Genomic DNA, 27,949 nt, shown 5'->3' with positions numbered 1-27,949 from the left:
AGAAACTGGGGATGTACAAGGATCAAGGATGTTCTCGATTTCCAAAAATTCAATCCATACAATCAAAAGAGCAGCTAATAACTAGCAAGCGTACATTAGAATCAAATATAAAATTTTGACTATAACATTACTGTATATAAATTAGGGTTTAAGTTGCCCACAATGACATTTTTTAAGTATTAAAGGATCAAAGGAAAAAGAGAACATTTTGCTATCAGGCAAATAATGTTAATAGACATAACTTCAACTTTCATTTGGTACAAATCATTTTAGGAATTCGATTTCAAAGTAAATATATTACCTTCAAAATATTGTGAATTTTTTTACCTTGTGCAGCGTTTTTAAAAATATCATTTCTGGGAAGGATTACAGAGGCTAAATGCATCTCATTATGGTTAAGACGTGGCCCATGGGAGATGCAACTCTACAAATTCACAGAAGCGACTTAAGAAATGTGTGTGGAAACTTGTTATATGATAGGCTCACTAGCAAATTCTATTTTTCAAATGTTTCCATTTCAATAAAACCCAAATGACATTTTTTCCAAGTACTTTCTCTTTCAAAACCAAAAAATCTTCATCCAAATAGTTGTGACTCACTTAACACTTAAATTCACCAAGATGTTGATTTTAGAAGTTAGTCCATGCTCAAGATGACTTTTTTATAAGTCTCCTTTCTTATAAACAGGATGTCACAGTTTGAAAAGAGTAAATTAGCTTAATCACTAAAAGGTTTATATTTGGATAAAATGTTTACCCCACAAGTTTTAGCAAATTCTAAGCCACAGTTGGGGGAAGTTGGGGAGCGGGGGTTCCCATTCTTAATTGCCACTCCTAAGATGAAATACCGGCCATCAAAAGATCTAGGAAAAAAACTAATGTATATGGGAGTATTGTCAAAAACTCACAACTCCTATTCACTTTCTAATATCTAAGATTTAGGAATTAATTTCCACATCATTCAATTCTCTTGATTCAAGAATCTTATCCAAATTAAATTATCTGTAATGTTAAGATAACTTGCTAAAAAGAATTCTTAGTTTTGTTTTCAAATTAGGAAACACTCAAAAAAATATTTTTGGCTGTTTCGAGCATTAATTTTAGTCTGGCTACTCTGAGAAACCTGTCCATGGGTCTCTTGCTAGTTAAGAACTTAGGATAATTTCTCTGTCCTGGATTCATTCCTTATACACCCCCTGGCCCCATGTCCACTCAGCCACGCCATTATTATTTTTTCTTTCCACGGACTCCCGAGATGTGGCTTGCAGGATGCCACAACCCACTCTCTCTTCTTGGGTTCCTCACCCACTTGGCAGGAATAGCCACCTCATCGCTGTTTTCTTTGTTGCCACCGAAAATACACACACAAATCCTTTCCATTTTAAGAGTTTTTTTGGCTAATCGTTATAGGATAGCAGACAGATGGCAATAAAAATAGCAAAGAGGGGTGGAAGTACAAAGGTTTCAGGAAACTTATAAACTTTTCCAAGTAGTTAAAATAGGTCTCTTCCTGACTCTCATATGATATGTGATGACCTCCTTTAAATGGTGCCATTTTCTCTCCAGATTTCTTCTCCTAGGTGCTTAAATAAGGAAATCAGCCAGAGCCTAATCTAATCTAGCAGATTAAATTATAGGTACTAAAAAGGTAGCCCAGCAAAGGTCAGGCTGGGATTATTGCTCAGAACTCATTCTCTCCCCAGATGGGTTTCCTAAGCATTTGAGGGAAGCTACATTTTCACTCCTCACATTTCCACCAATTTTAGGACAGATTTATTAGGAAGACCATTTGTGCGTTAATTTAAGCCATACCTCCAGCTGCATTTATCAGTAATTAAGATGGAAATTCAATTGCCATCACTCTTACAGTCTGTTCCAGAACTCGAGAGTGAAAGATTTACTGGCTCCCTGAAAATCCAACAGTAAGTGTCCCCACTTTGCAATAGAGAAGTCATAGTCTTGGTAGATGTAAAAAAAAACAAAAACAAAAACAATCAACAAAATACACATGTGTCAGGTCTCACAGAAAAGGAGGCAACAGAGCTAGAATCGAACCCAGGCCTGCCTGGCTCCATAGCTCAGGCTTTTTCCATTGACCTGTCTGTTTATGTCACCTATGATCTCAGCTACTGTCCTTCCCATCACTTATCCACCAGCCTTGCCCCCCTCACACACACCCCTACACTGCATGGTAGACACGTAGCTAGGGCTGGAAACGCTAAATCAAATAAGATGTACCTCTTCTCTTCAGGAGTCTAACCTAGATACCAGGAGGATCTTAAGATAAGTACTATTTTATCAGAAGGCTCCTTACCTTGCTTCTGTCCTTATTCCAACAGCTTCCAGCAGTGGGCCCTATTTTGCTCTAAAGAGCTCGAGTATACAATGATCTTTCCCCTTAAATTTAATTCTTTCTCTATGATGCTCCTGAGGCACAGAATACTTATCAAGGAAAAAAAATAATAAGAGATATATCTTAGGAATCATCTAGCCATTCTGGACTAAGATTATCAATTCTGGATTTTTAAAATGATATATGTATTATAAAATATAGAGAGAGACATATGACTTTGTTCTAAAGAAAATGGGGATTATTTCTTACACTGGTCTATAAGTATTAGAGTTCAGATATCAAATATTGATTTCAATTTTTGGAGTTTGTTTAACTTTATATTTATTAATCAAAGCCACGCTGCCTTAATGTAAAAGGAGAAAAAAACATTTTCTGTTTTAGCATATTTTTCTTTTTTTATAGTAAAGCAATTTAACTGAATGAAATATTTTCTCTGTGCTTCAAGAACTAATAGGCTCTTCCAGTAATGTTGTAAATTGTTTTCTTTTTAAAAAATGAAAATATGACTTCAGTACTAAACAACAGCTCACCTACTAAACCAAAACTTCTCACATACTATTAAGTCAGAAAAACACAAGACCAAAAAAAGTAACTAAACTTCTTTAGGATTTGAATCTATATTTTGGGATTTTCAATTTCAATATTCAAGAAGTTGGCCATTTCCTGCTAGGTACTTGATCTAAAATTAGGAAAACTACCATTAAAATGTCTCGTGATCATAAAAAAGAAGGATCAACCCACTTTCTCACTCGCTCATCCTTTACGAGGATGGAACTCTACAGTATAAAAGATGTACACAATTGTTATCTCTAGAAATTACCTTTACGTCTCACTACGGAGCAATCTACTGGAGTCTTTTTCATTAAACTTAGTACAGTTTACTGCCTGCCTCCCTAAGCCATAACTATTAATCACTGAACGTTTTCCTTCTCTTTTTTCTTCCCCATATATTTCTCCGATGCTTCTGTACATCCATTCTGAATCGTAGAAGTTAAATACTTCTTGTTTTGTCCACAGTCTCTAGGACTTCTGAATGGTTTGGATCAACTCCATTTAATTAATCAAGAAGACAGCAATCAATTCTTTTGTGAGTTCTCTGTGAGCCATTGGCTGAATCAGGGGTTTACCGGACCCCTGGTAGAATTATCAAACAGAAAAACTGCCAGGAAGAAAGAAATGTTCACTGTTAAACTTAATTGTTCCCAGATTTAAAACATCCTGTTCCATAGGTATAGGCAATCATTATCCTCAAGTGTAAAACACAGTATCAAATATCCAATATGTGCTCACTGCTATCTGAATGAATGAATAAATGAATGAATAAATTATTAATATACTACTTCTCCCCAGCAGTCATATAAGCCCTCTCTTTCCAATCAAAGCAATTACTCTGATCCATTGTGGTAGTGGTGGTGGTACTGACTGTTCTTCAGTGGCCCTCTCTCTTCATCAGGCATTTCTTTGTTATTTGTTGAATTCCTGGCAAACTTTTACTCAGTGATCAGCTGAACAATAGCAATGTTAATAAATAGCCTCTGATACAGTTGCAGTCAGGCAATATCAGGAACTGTTTTCTACAAGGTATCTACTGGAACAAACTCTTTTAGACAAGCTAACAGAAAAAGAAACTTGCCATGGCTTTTTCACAGAGATTTATATGTTTTCATGATACAATTCCCTTCCATTAATTAAGCTAGCTCTGAGCATGCTACTCAATGAGTCATGTTATAAGGGAAAACAGTGTGTTTACTAAAAACTACATTTCCAATAATGACTTTGAAAATATAATTCCAAGAAAATTTAATGCTTAATATGAGATATACAAATATATTTTTTCCAGGTCAAAAAATGTGATGACAAATGACTATACAATTGTAAAAGTTTGTAAAAATTTAGTAAATGTTAAGTGCACCAGAAGAATCTGACCTAGGATATTCCCAAATTATATTTTCTATATAGAGAAACACAAGGCACTAAGCATAAAACCTGATTCACCCAGTAAGCATTCAATAACTACCTGTGAGATGAAGACAATTTTATTATTCGACTAAGTGTACCAAATTTCACTGATCAAAATTCCAAGAAGATATATTTAGATGACTCAGTAAATTTATGCTCAGATGGAAAATGTGTTTTCACAATAACAACCATGGAGAGTTCTTAGAACACCTAAATTTTTTGCTAAATTTTTCATTTTTATTAGAAAAGTTGGTAATATGAGTGAGCTCACTAACTTGTGAAACTATAAATTTGCATCTGGCTTTCACTAATTCATATTATCTCTTATGAACTAACCTGGTTTCCAAAAAGGAGTATTTCTAAGGACTTCTTTGGGCAGCTTCTAAACAATCTGTGGAAATGCGTTCTTCGTTGCATAACCCACTCTAACCCTAACAGTATCTCTTAGAGAATACACCAGCTTTGAAAAATAAGAGCAAATTGTGTTAAATGAGATAATTAATTTGGCTTTTCTCCAATTTTAAAGAATCACCAACTAATTTCTTTTAAATCATAAACTTAGAAGATAAATTGTAAAAGCAAGACCGAATAAGTAGAATTCAATCTTTCACACATGTCCAAATAATTAATATTACTTTTTCGATTTTAATGAAGAAAGGCTGATTTAGCACGCAGTCTATAAGGCAAGCATGATTTAGCAACTTAGCTCCAGACTTCTCATCAAATAAAAAATAAAATGACAAAAGTTAATAAACAGAACACAGGAAATCAATAGTTAATTCTCAAATATAATGTGCCATTTATTTAACTTACCGCTCTACAAATTTGACTGTAAATTATTATAGGCACTAGTAAAATCAAGTACATGATACTTTGCTAAATAATTTACTTTATCTCCTCTCATGTATTAGGAAGGGTTGCTTGGTACGCACTGTTCTTAGCAATAGGGGTGTGTTTATTCACGTGTAAAATAAAAGTGTTGGCATGCCACTATGTCCCCTCCATGTTGTTTTTAGCTCTACAACATTGAAAACTAGTCAAAGAACAAAAAGAAGAATCAGAAAGAAGCAGATACCAATCACTAAGATAGCCAATCAGCCACTAAAACCCATTCCTTGCATAAATATAAGTATAAAATTAAAATTTGCTGGGAGAGCTCTTCCTGCAGAAAAATTACCAAAAGTTGAATTCCTCTGTTCAGTCATATACACAGAGAAACCTGAACACTATGACTTTTTGTCTTGACTAGTGGTCTCTAAATCTTTTGACTCAATGTCACCAACGAAAAGTGTCTGCATGTACAAATTTAAATATATAGCTATTTGTGAATTAGAAATCTATTAGGCTCTAATATATGATATCATGAACATTATGTCATATGAAAAATAAAAAGTAAAAAGTGAGGATTAAGAATATACAGAAATAATTGTCCGATTTCCTTCCCATGGTAGAAAGTCTACCTGCCATATGGACGAGTACTCTGTTACAGAGTTCTGCTCTAAAATACCACATCGTCACATGTTGTTCTTGAGATGTTCCTGATAATTACACTCAGGTTACAACCTATATCCTAAATATTTATACATCACTTTCTAAAACTTACTCCTTCGCCTTTAATAACACCACAGTTTGAAGAATACGTTCTTTAATTTGTCTTCCATGTTCAATACAACAGTGTAATTGAACCCTCATCCTAATTAGAGTAGGGTTGACGAGCCTGAGAAAAAGCATCAGACAGTGAGTATGCACTATAGGAGGTCCATTTTCATTTTCTTTTGAGATTTGTGGACCAATAGAAAGTTGAAAAAGTTCAAGTTAGAGCAATGCCTCCTGCTTTTCCTCAGCAAGTATATTAAAATTGAGTGAGAATACTATCTGTAGTGACGTCTAAGAGCACGAGAGAAGGTTCTAAAAAGCAAACATCTGATATTTCCCAGATGGAGTCCTTATCTTAACTCAGTGAGTAATTTTACTTTATACTCACAAAGTAGTTTACAATTTTACTTTATTGTCACAAAGACTATTTTTATGTTGAACTACATGAGGCAATTCTTTTTGAAGATCCTTTAGAAAAAAAAAAACTCATAATTTCTGTTTTTCCAAAGAAGTTTGTAAAGGACACATATTTCTTAAGCCACCTTTGCCATACCTGCCCCCTTGTCCACATTCTCATTCCAAAAATGCCCCTGAGCACAAGGACCTCACATATAAAGACAGGGGGAGGAGGGAGGTAGATGGAGTCAAAGGGGTCAAATATGTGGTGGCATTAAAGAATTAAAAAAAATTTTTTTTTAATTATTAAGAAAAGACTGTGATACGAGGAACAGTGTCCTACAGTTTCACAAAGATCAAAATAGCCATAAAATACATAAATTAAGGAGACAAATGTGGCAACAAAACTAGTGTCAATCTGCCTCTTCTCTAATTTATCTTTCAGTGCTTGTCACTTTTAATCATATCATACTGCTTTGTTAATTATTAACAAAGTATGTTTCTATGATTTTTCATTATTTCCTCTGTAAAATTAAAGAGTATTGCAATGAAATAAAATCCTAGTAATAATAAAGATGTTTATTAAACTAAAAATTGCCACGCAAATGTCATTTCATTACCCCGTTCCCCCACAATACTGTGCCATGACCCCAACTTCAGGGTCCCCACTGATAAACACAAGATGTTTGCACTGAATTTCTCTCCTCAGGCCTTTGAGACTGGCTACTAACAGACCCACGTGATCTAGCCAGTTTCCGAGTGTTGATCTCTTAAGGTAAGTTAAAAAAATTTTTTCATCTTCTACAAAACCATGAAGTAAAAATATTTGTTCTCTTCTTCCTACGCCAGTTCATACTGTGGTCACAAATATACAACATTATTTTAGGATTCCACCCACATTTTTTTTTATTTATAATTTTTGTTTTTCTTAGAGTCACAAACCACGAGGGCCACATACTGGACTGACACAGCCTGTCAATTGTTGAAAATAACACATGCACTGTACTGTATCATTGGAATTTGCTAAGAAATTAAAACTTAAATATTCTCATAAGAAAAACAAGAATAAATATGTGAGTTGATAGACGTGTTAATTAACTAGATGGTGGGAATCTTTTGATAATGTACACATGTATCAAATCACCAAGATGTACATTTATATCTCACAGTTTTACTTGTCAATTATATCTCAATAAAGCTAATAAATAAATAAAACTATGTGTTACCATAAAAAATTTAAAATTAAATAAAATAATACTTGCAATACAGGCTGTTGGCCTGAAAATAGAAGCTGTATCACTTAATACCTATATATTCCACACTTATTATGAGACTTCATAATTAATTTATAAAGTGGTACAAAAGCCTAAGATTAACATACCACAAGTACATATTTTGTTATCATCACTGTGTCTCACTTTCTTCTGTATAACTGCACTTTCCACTTCTACTTAAGCCAATTATACAACTTTATAAGAGGTAGAAAAATGGGTGTTTTAGGACAGAAGCTCTTCCTACATATGTCTGAGAGTCTTCTCTCCATACTTTGCTAATTAGAAAACTAAAAAGATCTTCTGCAGAATGACAAGCTCTCCTTTCCCAGGGCCTCCATCCAGTACAGAGATGTGTAAATAGTATTTTTTGACTAAAAGTAAAGCTTCACTCATGAAAATATCCCCATCTTCAAGGAGAGTATATATTCCCTGGAAAAGAAGGCTTTGCCAGGTTAAACAGTAACTAACCAATCAGTAAAAACATATGAACTATCAGCCTTCTCTAAGATTTTATAGAATTATACAACATATCTTCTTTCCTAAAAATAATTAAGAAGTTTGGGTCAAGAAAGGGGATAGTAAATAATCAGAAAGTGAAAAAAAAAAAGAAAAAGAAAAAGAAAACGAGTCTCCTAAAACTCAATTAGGCTGGTGAATTTATTCTGGAAAATTTAATGGCACTATAATGTTCAGCATGTTTTTCTAATACTTCAAACTGAATTTTTTTAAAAAAATAGTTTAAATTTTCAGGAGTTGATGAAATGGTCCATGATAGAGCATTATTATATTATTTTTACCATTACTATTATAATCCATTTAAAATTGGAGTTAGAACAGTAATAATTGAATAATATAACTGGGAAAGAGTGTTGAAATGATAGGAATGTAAGACCTACAAGCTACAATAATAAAGCAAACAACAATCAAAATAACATATATAGAAACATACATAGGAAAAATTTAAAAAACATTAATTAAAAAATGTGGACTCTATAGCTAAGGTCAAAATATCATCCTGAGACTTGAAAATTAAAGAAAGTAAATATCAAGAGAAAAGAAGATTTAAAGAGGCTAAGAATATCTTTTGAAGTTTGCAGATGTTTTTAAAACTAAGACATGAAAAGGTCTAAATAAAAAGAGCAAAGATAAGTTTAACTCAAATTCTTGCACCTTTAAAAAAAATTAAAAGGCAGATATTTATTTCCAAAATGAGGGTGGGAATGAAATTCTGAACAATCAGCGATTTAAATTTCTTTCATAGAATAAAAAATAAATGTTTAACTGTACCCTTCTGCTTACCTCCATTGTCATAGAATAACTTTTTTGCTGACTTTGTCACTGTTACAGATTAATTGTGTCTTCCAAAATGTATGTTGAAGTCCTAACCCCCAGGACTGCCAAACGTGGCCTTATTTAGAAATAAGGTTCTTACAGATGTAATTAATTACGATGTCATATTGGAATAGAGTGGGCTTTGAATCCAAAATGACTGGTGCCCTTATAAGAACAATGGAATTTAGACACAGTGATAGAGACACAGGGAGAAGGCCACACGATGACAGAAGCAGAGATGGGAGTGATGCAGCTGCAAGCAAGGACTGATGGCATCCACCAGAAGCCAGAGTGAGGCAAGGGAGGATTCCACCAGAATCTACCTTGATTTTGAACTTCCGTGAGAAAATGAATTTGTTTTGTTTAAAGCCATCCAGTTGGTGGTACTTAGTTATGGCAACCTTAGGAAACTACCATAGTCATTGTGCTGCAAACCCAAGTGAAAAATCTAAGAGACAAGGGTTAGGAGGGCAGCGTTGGTCCCAGGAGAAACTTACCTGCAACGTAGTCACCAAATCCAATGGTTGTTAAAGTGATAACCACAAAATAAATGGCATCCAGGGCACTCCAGCCTTCTATGTGCTTGAATATGATCGCAGGCAGAGCAACAAAGAGCACACACCCAAACAGTATAAATATGATTGTTGAGATGATGCGGATCTTGGTCTGACTAACATTCCACTTCTAAAAATAGTAAGAGGGAGAAAGAGAAGTCGATAGAGATTCATTGATTTTTAACATACACACAAAGCTACCTACACACACTATTATCAGCAAATTAGCAAGTGAAAATGCTATTTTATTCTCTTTTATAATTAATTTCAATTGACTTACACAAATCAGGTATAACAACTCAAAGTAATCAATGCTAATAATGATGCCACTTTACTCTTACATAGCTTTACAGCAGATAAAAAACTTTCAAAAGTAAATTATACTTGCTCTGAGAATACGGGTTCAATCATCCTTTGTTTAGCTGAACTACTTTTGAAATATTTTTATTCTATAAGCATATAATTGATTATAGGCTAAACAATCAAGGAATATATAAAAATGGAGAAAATGAACCATGAATTAAATATTTACTACTGATATTTATAAAATTATTAGTTTCGTGAAGACATTTTCCTCTCCTATCACATTTTCCAATCATTATTCAATTGATTAAAGTGTAATACGAGCAGATTTAAAGTCCACAGTTGATTCCCATGTGCACCAGATGAATTGTCTCCCTCCTGTTCTATGTCCTTAAACAGTAAAACTAAAAATATCCAAGATGAGATGTAGGCAAGGACAAGTCTTCAACACCCCTAAGTTACAGCTGCCATCAGAGTACCCATATTTTTCACCTCCTCTTATCAGGAACCTCCACAGTATGACATATTAAATGCAAGTTGTACCTACAGCAGTTTATCTCCAGATCTCCATTTGAGATTAATCACCATATATTTTTCATCGCTAACAGAATCTGTCTTATCTACTGTGAAAATTATAGGTCATCTTCCCACCATAGAAGAAGCACTGAATTTAGAGCATGAAAATTTTCTAGAGATAAAGATCTATGTAACCATTGAATGGAAAAGTAATAATAAAAGTTCCTCTAGTCCACCATCCTTATCACATATGCGAGAGTGAAATGAATTCATGTTTGTCAAGTTCTCAAAACAGTGTTAAATGCTAATATAACATCATGACACTGGAATGTATCCATGACCAGGATATGGAATTTGTTTTATGTGTTGATGTAGGTGCAGCACAAAAAACACTACCCAGCATCCAGTAGGCGCTCATAAATTTATTGAATAAATGAATGAACCATCGGCATTATCAAGTTCACACCACTAATCTGTCCTCTCAATTAATATAAATACAAGATACTTTTAATATCGATATAAGAAAAGTATAATACTAAAAAAAGGATAAAACTTCTATTTTCGAAGAACCATACCTACTATACTCTAATAGTAAAGATATTTGAGAGTGAACTTTGAACTTAAATATGTAACATAACTAATGCTAAAAACTGGAATTATAATTTAGACTAATTTAATCAGTAGTATTAAATGTAAAATACTTTGTTGAAATTTTTGTGAAAATATAAAACATTATTGAATAATAAATAAAATGTATTTGTAAGTGGTGACAGTAGGAACAAATCATTTATAATCCCACCCTCTAACACATTTTCTTTTTCCATCATTTTCTTCAAGAATAGAAATTTGTACTCATGTTGATATTATTACTATTTTTTTCACTTAAAATTCTAATAGAAGCATTTACAGGTTTTTTTTTTCCTATTGATATAACAGAGCCTTGAGCATCTCCATGTATTTTACTTTGGTTCTACTAAAATACATCTTTTAGATAAATTTCTATCAATGACATTACTGAATTAAGTTGTATGATCACCTTTATCGTGTTTGCTATATATTACTATTTCCTTCACGAAAGGGATTTATAAATTTACAATGCCACCAGCAATAAACAAAGATCCCAAAGCAATTTTTAAATAACAAAATATTGTCAGTCATTTACTAGCTATGTTAACCTTTAACCTACATTACCTCTAACTCTCAGAGAAATGTCTCGTCATCAGTACCATTATTCATGTTACCTATATGACAAAATGAAGATTTAAGGGTAAAATAACTTAAAAGAATATAGATAGGAGACACATCTGGGATTCGAATTTAGGACTATCAGATTTCTCTTTTTTCCTGCATATTTTGGGGGTTTTTCGCATGCATTCATTTATTCATTCAGATAAGTATAAAAATAACTATACAGTGATTTACATGCTGATAGAGCTACCTATAAATTGTTGTGGAAGATACAATAACTGTACTGAGGTAATATAAAAATTGTAATATGTTTTAAAATTAAACAATAAACATATGTAGTTAAAAGGCCATCATACTTACAAGAAAGGTATCTTCCACTTTCGCAATTCCTTTTCCAAATATGGTCCCTAGTTGATCTCCGACTCCAGCCAACAGAAAACCAAAGAGGGGAATTCCCAGTAAGGCATAGATGATACAGAATATTTTCCCCCCTTCTGTGCGTGGTGAGATATTTCCAAATCCTAAATACAATAAATAAATAAATTAATTAATTAATCAGTTCATTAATTCAGTCGTTTATAATTGTTTCAAACATATGGCCTCAAGAAATTCAGAAATTCCCAAATACTTATAAGTTATCAATCATAGATTTCAGCTAGTAAAGAATCCCTTCATATTATATAAATTCTTCATATGTTTTAATATAAAATATACTATGGACAAATATTTCAATAATTTACACAGTATAGCTAACGTTCCAGTTAAAGTAGATGATGAAAACTGAGGGAGTAACACATGCAGTAAAGCAAATACTTTCACTAAATTTACTTCTTGACTATAAGGCTTTCACTGCCATTTACTGAGTAGAGTGTGTTGCTTTAATTTAAGACAGTTCAAATATGCTTAAATCATTTAAAGATCGATATTTAATGGCAACTTTTAAATCTTGATTTCATTCAAGTACGCACCAAAAAGCAGTAAGTAAAAACTTAAAATTATTGAACTTTTTAAAAAAGTTATGAGGCTTCTGAAGGCTTTCCAATTTTGTGTAAGGGTGTCGACTTGTAGGATTAAATTAGTCCAACTCTATTTCCTCCCTTTTTAAGCAACATCTACTTACAGGTTTGAGGTGAAGAATGCATATCTTCTAGAAAGAAGTACAGAGTATCCTCTTTTGATCTGTAATTCTCTCACTATCCTTCATATTAAGTTTATCTGGAATTTTAGTTTTCCTTTCCTCTTTTACACAAGAATGTGGATAGATATTTTAGGGTTGTCTTTTTGTTGTTTCTTTCTAATTTTGTAGTCAAAGAGTATGTGGCCTGTATGATTTTCTCTTTTTGGAATCTTCTGAGATTTCTCTATGGCTTTATAATAGCCCCTTTTTTTGTATTTGTTTCACTGCTGTTTGCAAATAACATAGGTATTCTGTTTGTTGGTTACAAAAGAGGATATATCCTCACAGGGATCCATATCAGCCTCCCCCCCAAAAAATCAAAATCCATTCCTGTTGTGGTACCCTCACAACACCTTCCCTGCCTTCAAGCACACAACGGAATTTTTCCCCATTATTTTTATATATTTTCTCTCATCTCAATGCAAATTTTTAGTGATGTGAGGTAAATGCACATTTATATCATCAAACAACTTGTAAGGTAAATTCATGTCTGTATCAGGGAATTAGATGTGTGAATTAAACAATGTCTTTTAAGATGTTAAATACTGATCATCTAACCACATGTCCACAGATTTATAGTAAGATATGCAAACATCATAGTTTTTAAAAGCAGTTTACTTTGCAGTCTAAAATTAACTAATTGAGAGAGAAATCAAGATAAACACCCTGTAAAAATATAGCAATATATTATAGGTATTCCTGGTCCATCACTCACTAGCTATGTGACCTTGGGCAAATTATTTCCTCATCTGGTAAAAGGGTATATACTGTTATTATCTACTTCACCGGGTCGTAAGAATTAAGTAAGGTATTACATGAAAGGTGCTCAGGAAATTCCATTACACTATATGTATGTGCTTAACATATGTTAGGTGCTTAATAATTATTTTAATTACTATCATAATAGTATTGGTAGAAGCAAAAATCAGCCGATGAATGTATGTAGCCCTATCGGTATTCAAACTATTTAAGAGCCAGATTAATGGGGTCACAATTACATAATGTTCTGAAATGTTGTGTCAAGCGTGGGTGCCCTTCTTTAGAAAGAGCACTGTCAAGGCACCATGCAGAGAAGAAGGCAGCTTCTCACTGTAATGAATGAAATGACTGAGGGTGTTTATGCTAAGAAAAGAAGTCTAGTTGGAAGGAGGCAGACTAACTGCTTTCAACTATCAGAATGATTAAAACATGGAAAAGAAAACAGACCTACTCTGATGCTCAAGGGAAAGAGCGAAAGAAAAGGGTCCACGCTCCAGGACATGCGCTCACGCTAGGGTGACTGCAGCCAAAACGGAGTGAGTGGCCCTAAGAAGCCGGCAGAGGCCAGGTCATCAGCTACAGTGTTTGACGTTTTGGACTGCGCAGTGCCATCATCTAATCTACAGTCTATATTCAAATGTGGCCGTTGTCCCATTAATGTCCTTTATAACTTTTGTTCCTATTCCAGGATCTGATCCTAGATTCTGCATTACATTCAATTGAAATATCTCTTTAATCTCCTTTCATCACCTTTCTGTCTTTCATGACTTTGACATTACCTAAACAATATAAGCCAGTTATTGTTACTTAAATGTGTCTGGCACTTCCTCACAAACAGATTCAAGCGATACAATTTTGGCAGGAATATCGTGTAAGTGGTATGTGGTCCTCAGTGCATCACATCCAGAGGCACGTGATGGCTTGTCCTCTGTGGTGGTGTTGATTTTGAGTGCTTGATTAAAAGTGTGTTCATTAGATTTCTCCACTGAAAAGTTACTATTTTGTCCTTTGCAAATACTAAATCATTTAGGAGGAAACTTTGAGAGTTTGTAAATATTCCATTCCCCAGACTTTCCCCAGGTATCTGGAAATGAACACATCAACAGAGCTAGGAAAAACAAAAAACAAAAAAAAAAACATGTAGGCAGATGAAGTAATAGGATAGTAAATGAGATTATAATAATTTAAAAGTGTATTATACATAAATGAGGATATCCTTTCTTAAAAAAAATATTAATGTGCTTTGCTATTTTATATAGAAGAAAAAAGCCCAGAATTAATTACTAGCAGACCCCAATGTGGGGAAGAAGGAATTAGGGAGGAACTGAGTAAGGTTCTTGTCCACCCACTGTCACGTTCTGACGTATTTTCACAAACCTCCAAGGGTTATAAAGGACCCAAAAGTTCCCATATGAGAATGAGGATGGGCCAAGAGCCCTGGAGTCAGGATGAAAGGCCTACCGTTGCTGGCACTCAAGACCTAGGGAAAACGAACGTGATCACGGGCTCCAATGTAAGAAGTCCACGCATTTAACTCATTCACCTTCCATCTGCTCTATTCTACTAAAGCCTTGGAATACGCTATACCAGAGCAGTATGTGCAAAGGATCCATCCAGGGCAAGTATGAAACGGGTCCTAATACCTCGTATCAAGGTAATCTGAAGAACGAAAAGTCCAGGCCAAAGGTTAAAAAGTCAGGGGATGTTTACTCTTACTTATTTGGGACAGTGCAGCATTTCTGCACAGAATCCAAGAATGGAACTCAACAACTTCAACCCCGCCCTCTATTCTAACGTCAATAAGCCGAGCACCAAGAACAAGAAGGCCTTGTCAACCCAGGAGGGTAGACTGGTTTGACATGGTTTCTCTGATTATTCCGGAGAGTCCGGCTAAGATCCAACACTACTCGTTATTGCCTCACCAGCTGAAAAACTACGTGGCCCGAGGTAGGGCAGGCATCTGAGTTATCCTATTCCATCCCACTATCTCTTTTTGTGTAGGAGGCAAATGTCTTTAGTTACATCCATAAAAAGTAACCCATCTCCAGGAAGAATCAGTGATCAAAAATAAAAGATCCAAGATTTAAAAAAAATTCTCACTGTGGCATCTCCATAAATAGGTTCTATTGTTTAAAAAATAAAAGTCTAGCTAGCAGAGGGCTTAATTTGATCTGCCCTGCGCAAGTTAAAAGGGTAGGGAATAAGAGCTTCAAGTTTTCATCCATTGCTGACTAAGATTTGGTCCAGAGGCCACTGGAACGTCTTCAGAAAAGCTGACAGAGGGTTTCCTCAGGAAGCCTGCTTACATCGCCAATGAAATGGGCCCAAAATTCAAAAACAATTCTAGATGTAAGGAAATTTACCTTTCATTGATCAAAAAACAGAGACCAGCTATGGCGTCTTCTTACTGCATTTTTATTATCTCCATGACAAAGTTAGCAGAAAGGAGGTGGAGGGAGTAAGGGTGAGGCATCTTGATACGGTTCTTCTCTGAGCATCCTTTGCTTCACCTTCCAAATATTTCTCTTGCCACCATTATGCTGAGTTCTAAGGCTGAAACTGTGCCTGAGATGGCATCCTTCATACAGTCACCACTCACTCCCCAGTGCACACACAGGAAAAGTGGCCTTGATGTTTCTTGACATACAGGACATGCCCACAGTTCTCCAAACTTTTCCCTGGGTGAATCAAGTAGCTATTCAGGGTATGGTTCCCCATGTTTTCTTCCCCTCTCTTCCGTGTAAAATAAGAGTAGACCTCTTTCTGCAGATCCGCCACATGTTCTAACCAATTCATAAACACTCGTTAAATAATTTGATACTATTAATGGATTTATGAGCCTCAGATGAAGGTATCTATTAACTCTAAGCAATGCAGTGTGCTAAGCTTTTAAAATATTAATCTTTATGACAGTCTGGACTTCCTGACCCTTTACCCAGCGTCAAGTCAACAGCCTCTTCATTGCCTCGAAGTATAATAGACTGTTATTGCAAGAAGAAAAAGGAAAAGAAACAGTATCAAGTTTTACTTTCTTTTAACTTCCAAATTAATGGTGTTCACACTCAAAATATTTCCCCCAGGGAAAGCAGCTGTAAATTGATGGCACAACATATGCGTAACAAGAGAGTGAACAGAAGTAAGAATCAATCCAGCTTCCAAAGAGCTAGAGGGAACAGAGAAGATTGAGGAATGATGGAGCATGGCCTTGTGGGGCGGGGGGGGGGAGGCCGGGGAATGAGGCAAAGACCAGAGGATGAGACCTGAGGGGCTGAGGGGGAGGGTTCAATGGTATACCGGAGCTGTCTCAGGAGGGCTATTGTTAAATTTTCAGGGATTTTGCAAGTCAGCTGACCACACATTGGTAGTTTGAAATCAGCAATGGTAGGACTATTTTACACCACAGAAATTGGCAAGCACTACAATTTAGGGCTTTTTCCCCCTTGGCCATCTAATATTTATCAATACGCTACAGAATAAAATAGAGTCAGATTTAAGAGACTATACGTAGTCTGTGCCAAGGATTTGGATGGAAGCTGAGCCCCATACCTGTAAGCCAACCCTCGACGTTTATATGAGTACAGCACAGAGAAGAGCTATCTATCATCCTTTCTGCACATCACTTTCGGGGTAGGGCCTTCCATGGACAGCTGCTGTAAGGCCACTGTTAAGTGGGTCATGTAGGTCATTTTTCTGACAGAATCTATTAGTACTACAGATAAATGATACCCTCCTTCAAGCAATGTACGCTTTGTAATTATTTGTGTTAACTTAATTAAACAAGGAGGCCATTAGACTTGAGGTGGTTCTAATACCTTAGCAGCCTGCCTAAGCAACCCAAATCTAACCATGTAAATGCTTGCAAGGTGAAGAACATCACATCACAAACAGCCAAGTAGGCTTTCCCAAATAAAGCAACCCCTTCTGCTATAGCCAACCAAATAGTTTCCTCACGTTGCTTCTACCTCTTCTCTATAAAAGTCTTTCCCTGGCTTCTGCCAGTGGAGTCCTTCTGAATGCTTTTAGGTTGGCGTTGCCTGGTTCAAATCTATTTTTGTTCAAATAAACTCTGAACATTTTAAATATGCCCCAGTTTATCTTTTAACATTTGCAACATCCATTTAATGTCTATCTTCTGCACCTGACTATGAGTTCTGTGAGCATAGACACTAATTTATTATTTACATATGTATTTTACAACTGTAACATCAAAAGCTTACATGTAACAACAAAAACTAGGGCATAATTGACAATTACAAGTATTTCTTGACTGAATGACTGGCACATAAACCTAAAAACCTCACAATACTTCAGAAAGAGAGTAAAGATAAAGAAAAATATACAGAGAAATACAATGTTTCTGTGTGGGAACTCATAAAAATTAAAATTTTTCCTCCATTAATAAATTTACTATTTTTGCAATAAAAATAACCTAGTTTTTAAATTTTACAATCTAATAAAATGATTCTAACACTCATCTGAAATAAAACGAATAATAATCAATAAATATTTAAAAGGAAAACTAATGTAAGGAAAAGTTTACTTCCAAATTAAAATGATGTTATTTGCAATTTAATTAAAATTAGGTGGCAAATTAATAAATGAAAACATTTATGATATGATAAATATCATATTTATCAAATGTAGTATTTGATAAATATGATATTTCAAATCAATTTAGAAAGAGTTGATTATTCAATAAGTAGTAATGAGGTAAGTGGCAAGCTACTTAGAAATAAATCACGTCTTTACCTCACATCATACATTAAATATTATCAAATGGAATAAATTATCAAATATTTTATTTTTAAATATGACTATAAAATATTACAAAGAAAAGACAGGAGAACGATTCTCTAAGTGTAACTCCTAGGGCAGAACCATAAAGAAAATGAAGGATCAATATGACTGCACAAAAATATAATGTTGCTCTATTTTAAAAGAGGAGCAAAAACACTATGTAAAGGCCAAACATTTCTGCTGAGAGGCAGTGAGCAAAGACCCAAAAGTCTCCACTACTGGTCCTACCAGGTTCCTCTTGATCAAAATGCTAAGCTTTATTTCATTTTCAGGGCTGAAGTTGGCCTGAATCCATCATGTCTGCACTTGTGATTTGAGATGTTCTAATTTAGTCTTCCACTACAGTTATTTAAACCTTAGCTTGTTACTTAAGAATATACCTTTTACTGGAAAACTTCAAATATCCATAGTGATAAGTTGATAAACCCAAAATATATGATTGGTCATGTGGTCTTGGGATATTTACTGAAAACTTGGGATATTTACTTGGGATATTTACTTGAGATATTTACAGTCACTTTCACAAACAAGTTCACGTCCATTGAAAAATCGTGGGCTAAACTTGTAATAAGCAATTCCTTTGGATAACAGCATCCTTTTTACCCTCTCTGTGAGACTTATGTAAAGTAACGTAAACTTTTTAGACTTGTTGGTTACAGCATACATACTTCGAGTTCTGTTTGACTAATAGGTAGTTTATGAAAATCTTGACTTTCTTGGCCACCTTTCAATGTGGAGGTAGGAGTTTATGATTACATTGATTAACAACAGCAATGGCAAAAGCAACAATAAATTGAAATTGCATTTATATAGACCCTTCTAGGGTTAAACACATTTCAAAAAACATCTAAGCAATTCTGAACAAAAATTTAGTAGGTAGGACTCTATCACCCCAATCCCATGAAGAGGAAATTTAGATTAAAAAAAAAAAGGCATACTATTATTTTATTCCGATCAATTCTATATCATAAAGTATTAAGCTATACATAGAAAAGAAGGAATCAAACATCACCACAGCAGTCACTATGATTCAAGTCTGTTCAGTGAAAATTACTCGATAAATACTATATGCCAATCACTGTGCTAGATACTGAGAACACTAAGATGAAGCAACTACTGCATCAAAAAATTCCAAATTATTAATAAAATCAATTCAACATGCTATCTACCAAAGTTTCTTTAAACATTAATGAAAGGTACACAAATGGACAAAGACTTCCTACACCAAAAACCAAGGATGGCAACGTGCACATGAAAAACATTCCCATTAAAATACTGGGTTAGGGTAATTTTGGCCCTATGTTTACTTTGATCTCTGAAATAGCCAGCCGCCTGGGAAGTGGCTAAATCAGGTCTATTCAAACGCTGAATCTACTTAGAGGACAGAACTGTTCTCAATATGCAGCCTTTAAGCACTGACAGAAGGACAGATCCAAGAAGAGCTTTGAAATAATTCTAAACTGGAACAAGAAAATGTTAATGTACTATATCGGGAAATTGAGCAAGGACCCAAGGATAAATAAAGAGTAAGGAGTAAAAGGAGAATGAAAAAGAGAATAAGATATAAAATCATCCTACTCAGCATGAGCCTCTAAACAAAAGTCCATAAATAAATCAAATGCTAAGAAACATAAACATAATGAGCACCGAAAGTAGGAATTTACTCCAAGTGAAAATAATTTCATGGGACAGTCTGAACTAAATTTGAAAGAGGTATATTAGAATATCCAGAGATTAATTTAATAAAACATAAAATTTTTATTTTAATTATGTAATAAAAAATATAGACATGTGAACTGATAGGTAAGAAAATGAATGAATAAAAATCTATATAATTTTATTAACCAATATCACCTCAATAAATTTAATTAAAAATAAAATATATCTTGGAAACGAAACTTAACTATTTTTTTAAAGAAATAAAATAGATGAATAAACCAATATAGGCGAAGAAAGAATTGGTGAATTTGAAGGTGATGCTACATAATTCGCACAGAACCTAATGCAGATAGGAAAAGGGAAATAAAATAAAAACATAAAGGAGTGTTTAAGAGACAGAGACAGGGAGGACTGAGAGACCTCAACAATCATGTAATACGATTTCCAGAAGAAGAAAACGGAATGACTAGCAGGAAAACAACATTTAATATGTTATTATTAGCTGAGAAAATTCAAAAATTCAAGACCTGTGAACTCTTAGAGTTGAATATGAAAAATATAAATCCACACCTAGACACATCATGGAGAAACCAGAGAACAAAGGAATAAAGATAATATCTAAAAAGCTATTGAAGGAGGGAAAAGATTACTTACAAAGGAACAAGATTTTATATTTAGCTAAACTATCAGAAAAGAATGAGAGTCTCATTTTAGCAATAGTCAGATATACAAAATACAAGAAACTTTACCATGCAGGAAACCCTCACAAAAATAACTACCTAGGTGTTCTTGAAAAATTATATACTTCAGAAAGAAGAAAGGAGAACCCAGAAGGAAAACATAGTACTGGAGAAATAGACATGCACACAGAAATGGAGAAAAAAAAGGTCAGAAAATGTAATTAACTATTAACTGCAAAACATGTACACACACACACACACACACACACACACAAGTAAACAATGGACAGAGGAGAATGAGGAGGTTCAACAAGTAAGTTAAGCGTTGTTTGGCTAAAATGCTAGAAATATAAAATATTAGCCAAAAATGTGTTCAATAATGGTAACCACTATCAAGCCAACAAAAGTGTAGGAAAAAGTAGGGAAAAAGTAGCTCCGCAGTTCCTCATCCTAAGCGTAGAGGTTTTCAAGAGTATCAGATAAAGCTTCAGAGCTTGGACCCAAAACGTTCTCAAACGTTCATCATGGCTCTCACTGAAATGATGGGGTTATGAAAAGATGCTACATGAAATTGTCCCCTAACTGACTCACTATCCCTCAAAATCTCTTCTGCACATAGGCTGTATTTGCAGTTTTTATTCATCGTTTTAACTTCTGAATAGGATTTTTCCTTTAAAAAATAATCAGAGTAGCTTGTTTCATCTCCCTCTCTGGGGAGTTTTGTAATTCAGAGTTTTGTTCTTAGTGAATGATTAGCAGATAACTCGAGTGACAACTCATTTTGTCTTTTAGTCATCTTTCTCTTTAATGCCTCATGGATTGCCTAACTGAGACTCTATGTGGTACCTTTATTCCCAGAAGCCTGCCCCTCCCCCCGCCCACACATCCCCACACCAGGAGTGCTGTGGAGGCCCCTGTGGAGGCCCAACACTCCTGCCCTCACTACCACCATCTTGCTGGGTTTAAATCGATCACCACAGAGCCAGAGTTTTGGTTTCCCTCATGGTCAGATCCAAAAGCCACATGTCCTTTTAGGCAATGAGGTGACTCCCTCACCACTACGACCCTTTGACTCCCTTCTGGCTCCGGAATGGTTCCACTGCCACCTCTTCAGGACATCAAAATAGCCTGATCGTGGTCTTTTCTCACCCACATCCATCCCGTAATAGTTGATCTTCCCTGAAGCGCAGCCTTAGTCTTAATATTCAGTAGCTTTTAAACCCTTAAGTGTTCTAAGTCGTTTATGTACAAATCCCATCTCTTTATTTTCCAATACTCCCTATTATGCAGTTGCTCTATGTTCTAGTAATACCAGAATCAATACTACTCAGTGGGAAAAAAAAAAAAAAACAAGCTGGACTTTTCTAATTCCTTCCACTTTGTATGCCGTTGGTTCCTTCTAGAATACAAAATTAGGAAACAAACCTCACCAAGCAAATGGTGAGTCCTAAAGCTTAACCCTCAAGAACCTCAAGGTAAATCTGCTTCTACCAATTCCGTATATAGGACGACTTTGACTGGAATACCTCTTCTACCATATTACTATATTTTCATTACTACTAATAAAACAATTTTAATTACCAAAAATAAAAAACACTATTATTTATTGAACATTTTCTTTCTCTCACTATAAGCTGGACACAGTGCTAATCCTTTCATATGAATATTTAATTTTACCTTCATGACCCTGTGAAATTTAAATACAACTAATTATTTCCACTCTAAATGTGGAAACTGAGGTGTTTTGAAGTATTGCGTTCAAGGTTAAACATACTAAATGTTAAGGCTGAGATTTAAATTAAGTCAATTGCTTAGGGCAAGCATTGGTGCTCAAGGTTATAGATATTGTTCCTCATAAACTTGGAGTTTTTCTTAATTATATAATCGGAGAGTATGGATCCATAGCTAGCTATGCCATTCCACCTGTATCTGCTGTTTTATCTAGTCATACTGGGAAAGCATATATAGCCGCAGAGAAACAAATGTGTCCCTTAAAGTAACTAAATCAAGAGATTGTTTTGACATTTTGTTTTAACTTTAACATCACCAAACTTCCTCTTGGTCCAGAAGCCATGTGTCTGCAGTTGAAACAGTATTTCACAAGAAGCCTCCCTTGCTATCTTTAGTTGCAACTTACATAATAAAGTCCTACATCACAGTTGTAAATTTGCAATTCTTTAAGAAATTACATATTCTTAAGTTGTTCATTGAATGAGCTTCTACCAAGCATTTTTTTTTAAAGGTGGAGGGGAAATTCTTTTGCAAAGAAATTTTGCCAAAGAACAGCAATTACAATCTATCTTCCTAACTTCCCCAGATTTTTCTCTAAGACATTGGATCTACATCCTATCTCCTTTCACTTATGCAAATATGTGCTTGGTAAAGGAGTGGGAGGAGAAAGAGAGATCAGGGAAGGAGAGTAAGAAAGTACATTTAAATAGTACTAGAGCGTCACCCACTGTCCCAGTGGTGAGAACAGCCATGTGTATGACATGGGAGAAGCGAAACAGCTCATCGCAGTCTTTCTCAGTCCCCAACTGCCAATAACTGTTCTGAATTTGATTCTAAGTGTTTAAAGATGTGCATTTTTAATAAAACATGACCACCAAATGTTGGCCAACTATTTGATCTGAAGCGCAAGACAATAAACAGATCTGTTCAAGGTGCAAGGAAATGATACTTCTATAAATGGCTGTAAATTCATGTGCTATTTAACTCTCCCTTATTATATGAGTTTCCTCTTATCCCAAGAAGGGAGGAAAATGATCCAACAGCGTCAAGAAAACAGAATACTACTTCTTAGAAAGGAATCTGCATAACTTCAGCTTTTCCCACATGTTTAGATTATAAACCATGAATCTGAACTTCTGTTGATAATGCATCTCCTGGAAATCATATTTTAAAGGTTACAGTTAAAAGAATTTTCCTAAACTTCAGTATAATTTGATGTTATATCCCTGACCATACTTGGCATCAAACAATAAACCATAAAGGCAACAAATAAAACCATACAATCTATCGGCGAAGACTCTCTCCTTGACCAAACTTTGGTCAGGCTCTTCTTTGAGTCCTCTTTTTGACTAAGCCTTGTGCTCCTGTGGCCTTCCCTATAGGCTAGTTCTAGCAAGAATCTGATAAGTCAGTTTAGCCAGAATCCCCCATCCTCAATATCCGGTCACCCTCGATACACGATCAGGTTTCTCATCCTCCACCATTGCCCAGATGACATCTGATCACCCTGACAAGCCTTCAGCAAGAATCCTGAATCATTTTAGCCTCAATCCCCCTTATCCTGAATGTTCTCTCTTAGTAATTTTCTAGCAATTGCCCCACCTCTCTGCTCTTCAGCTATAAATTCCCACTTTGCCTTGTTGTAGTCAGAGTTAAGCCCAATCTTTCTCCACAGTTATAAAATTCCATTGAGGTGGCCCTGACACCTATCATGACAGTCTTGAGTAAAATCTGCCTTACAGTTCTTTAACAATTTGAATAATCTTTCTTTAACATAATACACAGTAAAATGATAAAAACTATACAATTCATCTATCATCAAACTGTCCTAAAAGTAATATAACAGATAGAATAAATACAAAAATGATATATATTTTTTTCATTTAGAACATTGGATCTTGGTGGGCATTAATCTGAATTGCCAAGACAGCCACAGTGTCTTTAATTTACAATAATTTTCCTCAGTTGCAGAGATTCATTCAAATTTATTTTCAAGTACACCGAGGGCAATACAGCATAGTGGTTAAGCCCGTAGGCTCTAGAGCCCAAACATCTGGGTTGGAATCCTAGCTTTGCCACTCTGTCATTGAGAAAGTGACTAAAAAAGAAAAATTCTGTGCCTCAATTTCCCTATTTGTAAAATAGTAATGAGGATTATATGGAATAATACAAGATAGAGAAATCAGCATGGTGCTTGGCATATGCTAAGTAGTCAATGAGTATCAGCCAGCTAGCGTCACTTTCCTGGCCATAAAGCACACCTCAGGTACTGTCACTGACGCTCAGAATAAGTATCCACTGTTGATCAAAATAATGCTAGAAATGACGGTGATGCTGCTGATGATATCTCCCACCCCCGCCTCCCCCGAAACATTTTTAAAGTAAGGATGAATTGAGCAAAGGTTCTTTTTTCATGTTCTTCACTTTTTAAATCAAGCAATGGAACAAAAACAGCTATTACTTAGTTCTAATCAAATAATTCATGATCGAAGTACTCTAAGTTACTGCAATTCACCTTTCATCATCACGGCCAAACGGGTATTGGTTGCTATCAGAATATTTCACCCTTCATTAGCAGGTGGTAAAGATAACAGTATCACAGCAAAGCCTATTATTTTGGAGGAATTACTTTGACATGCCTCATAGGATTGCTAGACAGTATCTCGTCTGCGATGACCTATTATTTTTCTATATTCACAATACAAAGTACCATGAATTGAAAGGGAAAGGGCATCTGAATTTTTTAAAGAAAACTGTAAAACATAAGAGCTGAAATGGCCAGTAGAATTCCAACCCTATCATTACACATATATAAAAACCTGAAGTATTGGTGCTAATTAGGTAGCATAGGTTGAGGAGATAAAGTGCAAAGTTTTCAATTGTTGAGTGCCCATATTTAATACAACTTGACTTGAAATTAGAGTATAAGGAACTATACTTGCCTTGGCTGTTACCTTGGGGCAGTAATTTAACACCCATCCACTACTGTCAGTGTCAGACAGAAGAGAGATTGTGACAGCCAGCCTACCTGAAAGATGCATAATTATCCATATACTGAACTTGCTCGTGTGACGACAGCCGAAGTTAGGTCACCAAAGCCATTCAAGGTCATTGGTTAAATTCAGTTTAAATTCCACATCCATCCCTTCGCATCTTTAAGATTCATCTCTCGTATGAGATTAGATTCCCATGCATTCTTTGATTTTGACAAATTAAATATCTTCAAATTAATTATTTGTGTATCTTATTTTTTAAAAGATATGTCATAGAAGAAAATTAAGAATGTACATTTCCATGTTCAAAAGCTATGTCCTCAATATCAAAAGAATAAGGCCATGTAGCCTCGGTATCACAGTTTCCCCACACAGGATAAAGGCAGGTACATGTTGCTTAATTCAGTATTTGCAAGTAAAAAGAGTATTGGAGGACACGTCAGAGCCCAGTGCTTTTCAAGCCAATTTTCTGCAAATTACTTGTAAATTTTCCAAAGGTTACAATGGCAGAGACCCTTCACTCAGAAAGGTGGAGCCTTAGATTAGAAATCAATAAATCCCTAACCGTTATGAGGGAGAGAGGAATAAATATTATCAGCTCACTCAAATTTTACAGTAAAAAAATATACACTGTAATTTTCTCAACAGATGATGCAATACAGGTTAGAGATGATGAGTGCCAGGATCTGTGGGTTTCAAATCCCACTAATGCCATATACTTGCCGAATGACTTAGAGGCATTATTTAATCTCTCGATACTTCCATTTACTTATCCAAAAATGGAAGTAATGACAGCAACTACCTTACAGGGTTGTTGTATGGATGAAAATTTTTGATATACATGGAGTACTTAAAACAGTACCTGGCATATCCTAAGTGTTATATTTATTTGCTATTATTATACTATTACCCAAAAGACCATACAAAAGACAAATCTTTCAATCTTGTGCCATGATTTTCCTGACTTTTCAATGTCTCTTGAATTTTATGGGTCTTCGCAATCGACACCTCATATAGTCTATCAAGCAAAGAACCATCAAAAAGCACGAATAATCCACCCAATAACTGCTGGCGACTTATCGATTGCATGCTATTAAAGTTTTTATTGGTTCTGTCCTACCTAATGGAGATTTTTGCTTTAGGCGGGGAATTTCCTTTACTGTCTAGAACTGATTTACCACAATTATGCAGAGATAGTACAAGGTGTGCTTCAAGCCTTGGGGCTGGGAGAAGATGGTAGGAAAAGGCCCATGCCCGGATCTCTGACTGAGGACCTCTGAACTGGAAAGATGTGTAGAAGGAACTTATTGACCAAGAATTTACTATGAGCAAGGGCCTGTGGCATCCTATGCACTTTGGGTATATTTTTCTCCGTTAATTAATTCCCAAAGGCACATTCCAGAAGAGGAGTTTTAAAATTCCTTTATACCAAGGCTCAGATATGTTAAGTAAAACACACAAGGGCAAATTGAAAGCAGTACAGCCAGTGTTTAAATGTCAGTCTCTCTGACCTCACAGTCCTGCCCTACTAGGCAAACAGGCTGCCTGCCCTTGATGCAACCCACCACCCCTGCCCTACCACAAACAGATCCACAGGAACAAACAGATCCACATGTCTGTCTTATATATGTGTGAAATTCATAAGGGTTAAAGAAAGGGACAGGGAGGGAGTATGAAAACCACTGTTTGATACCATTGCATTCTTACTTCTTAATTTCTTACACACTCATTTGACCTTGAAGCGAAGCACAGAAAAGGATAATCATGAGAAGGCCTGATATTGCCTTCAAGGTAGACTTAATACATTTTTCCTTTGTAATTTCTTCACAGCTATGAAGATTACCTCCTTTACCCTAAATTCAGTCTATTAGAAAACCTAACCCTAGAACAATGGATTTTAGCAAGAAGTCAACAGAATACTTCTAAAGACAACTCAGAACGATAGCTAAAATAATGCTATTTCCTTGATTCCATAACAATTCAGAGCCTATAGATCGAGAATATGAGAGGATTTTCTACTTGGCAGGAGGAAGTGGGCTGAAATGCACTAATTGGGAGCTAACTAAACTTTCGTTACCTGCCACTGAGCCTGCCCACATTGAATTAAGTAGAAAGAACCTTTGTGGCCCCCACCCCCAGCCTATGAGCCCAGATTAGAAATACAAATCAAAGTGAAAACAGTAATAATGTAGAACACTGGAAAAGAAATATCATCTTCTAGACTCCAAACTCCCACTCCCAGTCTATTTTCCTGGTTTATTTTTCTCTGAAGCTATATAATTAACATATAACATACTATATAATTTACTTTCTCTATTAAGTCTCTTACTAGTTTTTTGTCTATTTATTTGATGGACTCCAACCATCTAGAAACTATGCAACAGTCACTCAGTAAATATTGGTCAAGTAAATGAATGAATGAATGATCAGGAAAAGCATGTCTCTGAAAACGGCACACTGCAGGACCCAGAATGTGTTTGGAAACCACCTAGGAAGGAATGAAACATCATACCTATAATTTGGAGCCTAAAACCAACAACAACAAAAAAATGAATTCACTGGGATCTCAAGGCAAAATTAAAGAAAAAGAGATGGGTATGATAATACAATACTGAAAAGAAGCGAAATGTGCAATTACAAAATTAAAATCTGTATTCAAGATGATTAAGGAGCAGAATTGAAA

The 27,949-nt window shown here is 35.1% G+C and overlaps 1 protein-coding gene across 6 annotated transcripts in view; it reads right to left on the bottom strand.

Annotated features, from left to right (window-relative positions):
• KCNK2 (potassium two pore domain channel subfamily K member 2) overlaps window positions 1-27,949 on the bottom strand; it is a 158,847-nt gene that overhangs the window by 36,697 nt on the left and 94,201 nt on the right. For all 6 annotated transcript variants that reach the window (XM_039881222.1, XM_039881223.1, XM_039881220.1 and 3 more), the window contains 2 exons: window positions 11,831-11,991; window positions 9,407-9,593 (listed from right to left, as the gene is read on the bottom strand). In XM_039881222.1, the coding sequence (XP_039737156.1) occupies window positions 9,407-9,593; window positions 11,831-11,991 (348 nt within the window). The remainder of the gene's footprint in view (window positions 1-9,406; window positions 9,594-11,830; window positions 11,992-27,949) is intronic.

Source organism: Pteropus medius, unplaced genomic scaffold (genome assembly GCF_902729225.1).
Source record: "Pteropus medius unplaced genomic scaffold, Ma_sr-lr_union100, whole genome shotgun sequence".
Taxonomy (NCBI): domain Eukaryota; kingdom Metazoa; phylum Chordata; class Mammalia; order Chiroptera; family Pteropodidae; genus Pteropus; species Pteropus medius.
The sequence above is the reverse complement of the archived record's forward strand: the minus strand, read 5'-3'. Positions and strand labels throughout refer to the sequence as shown.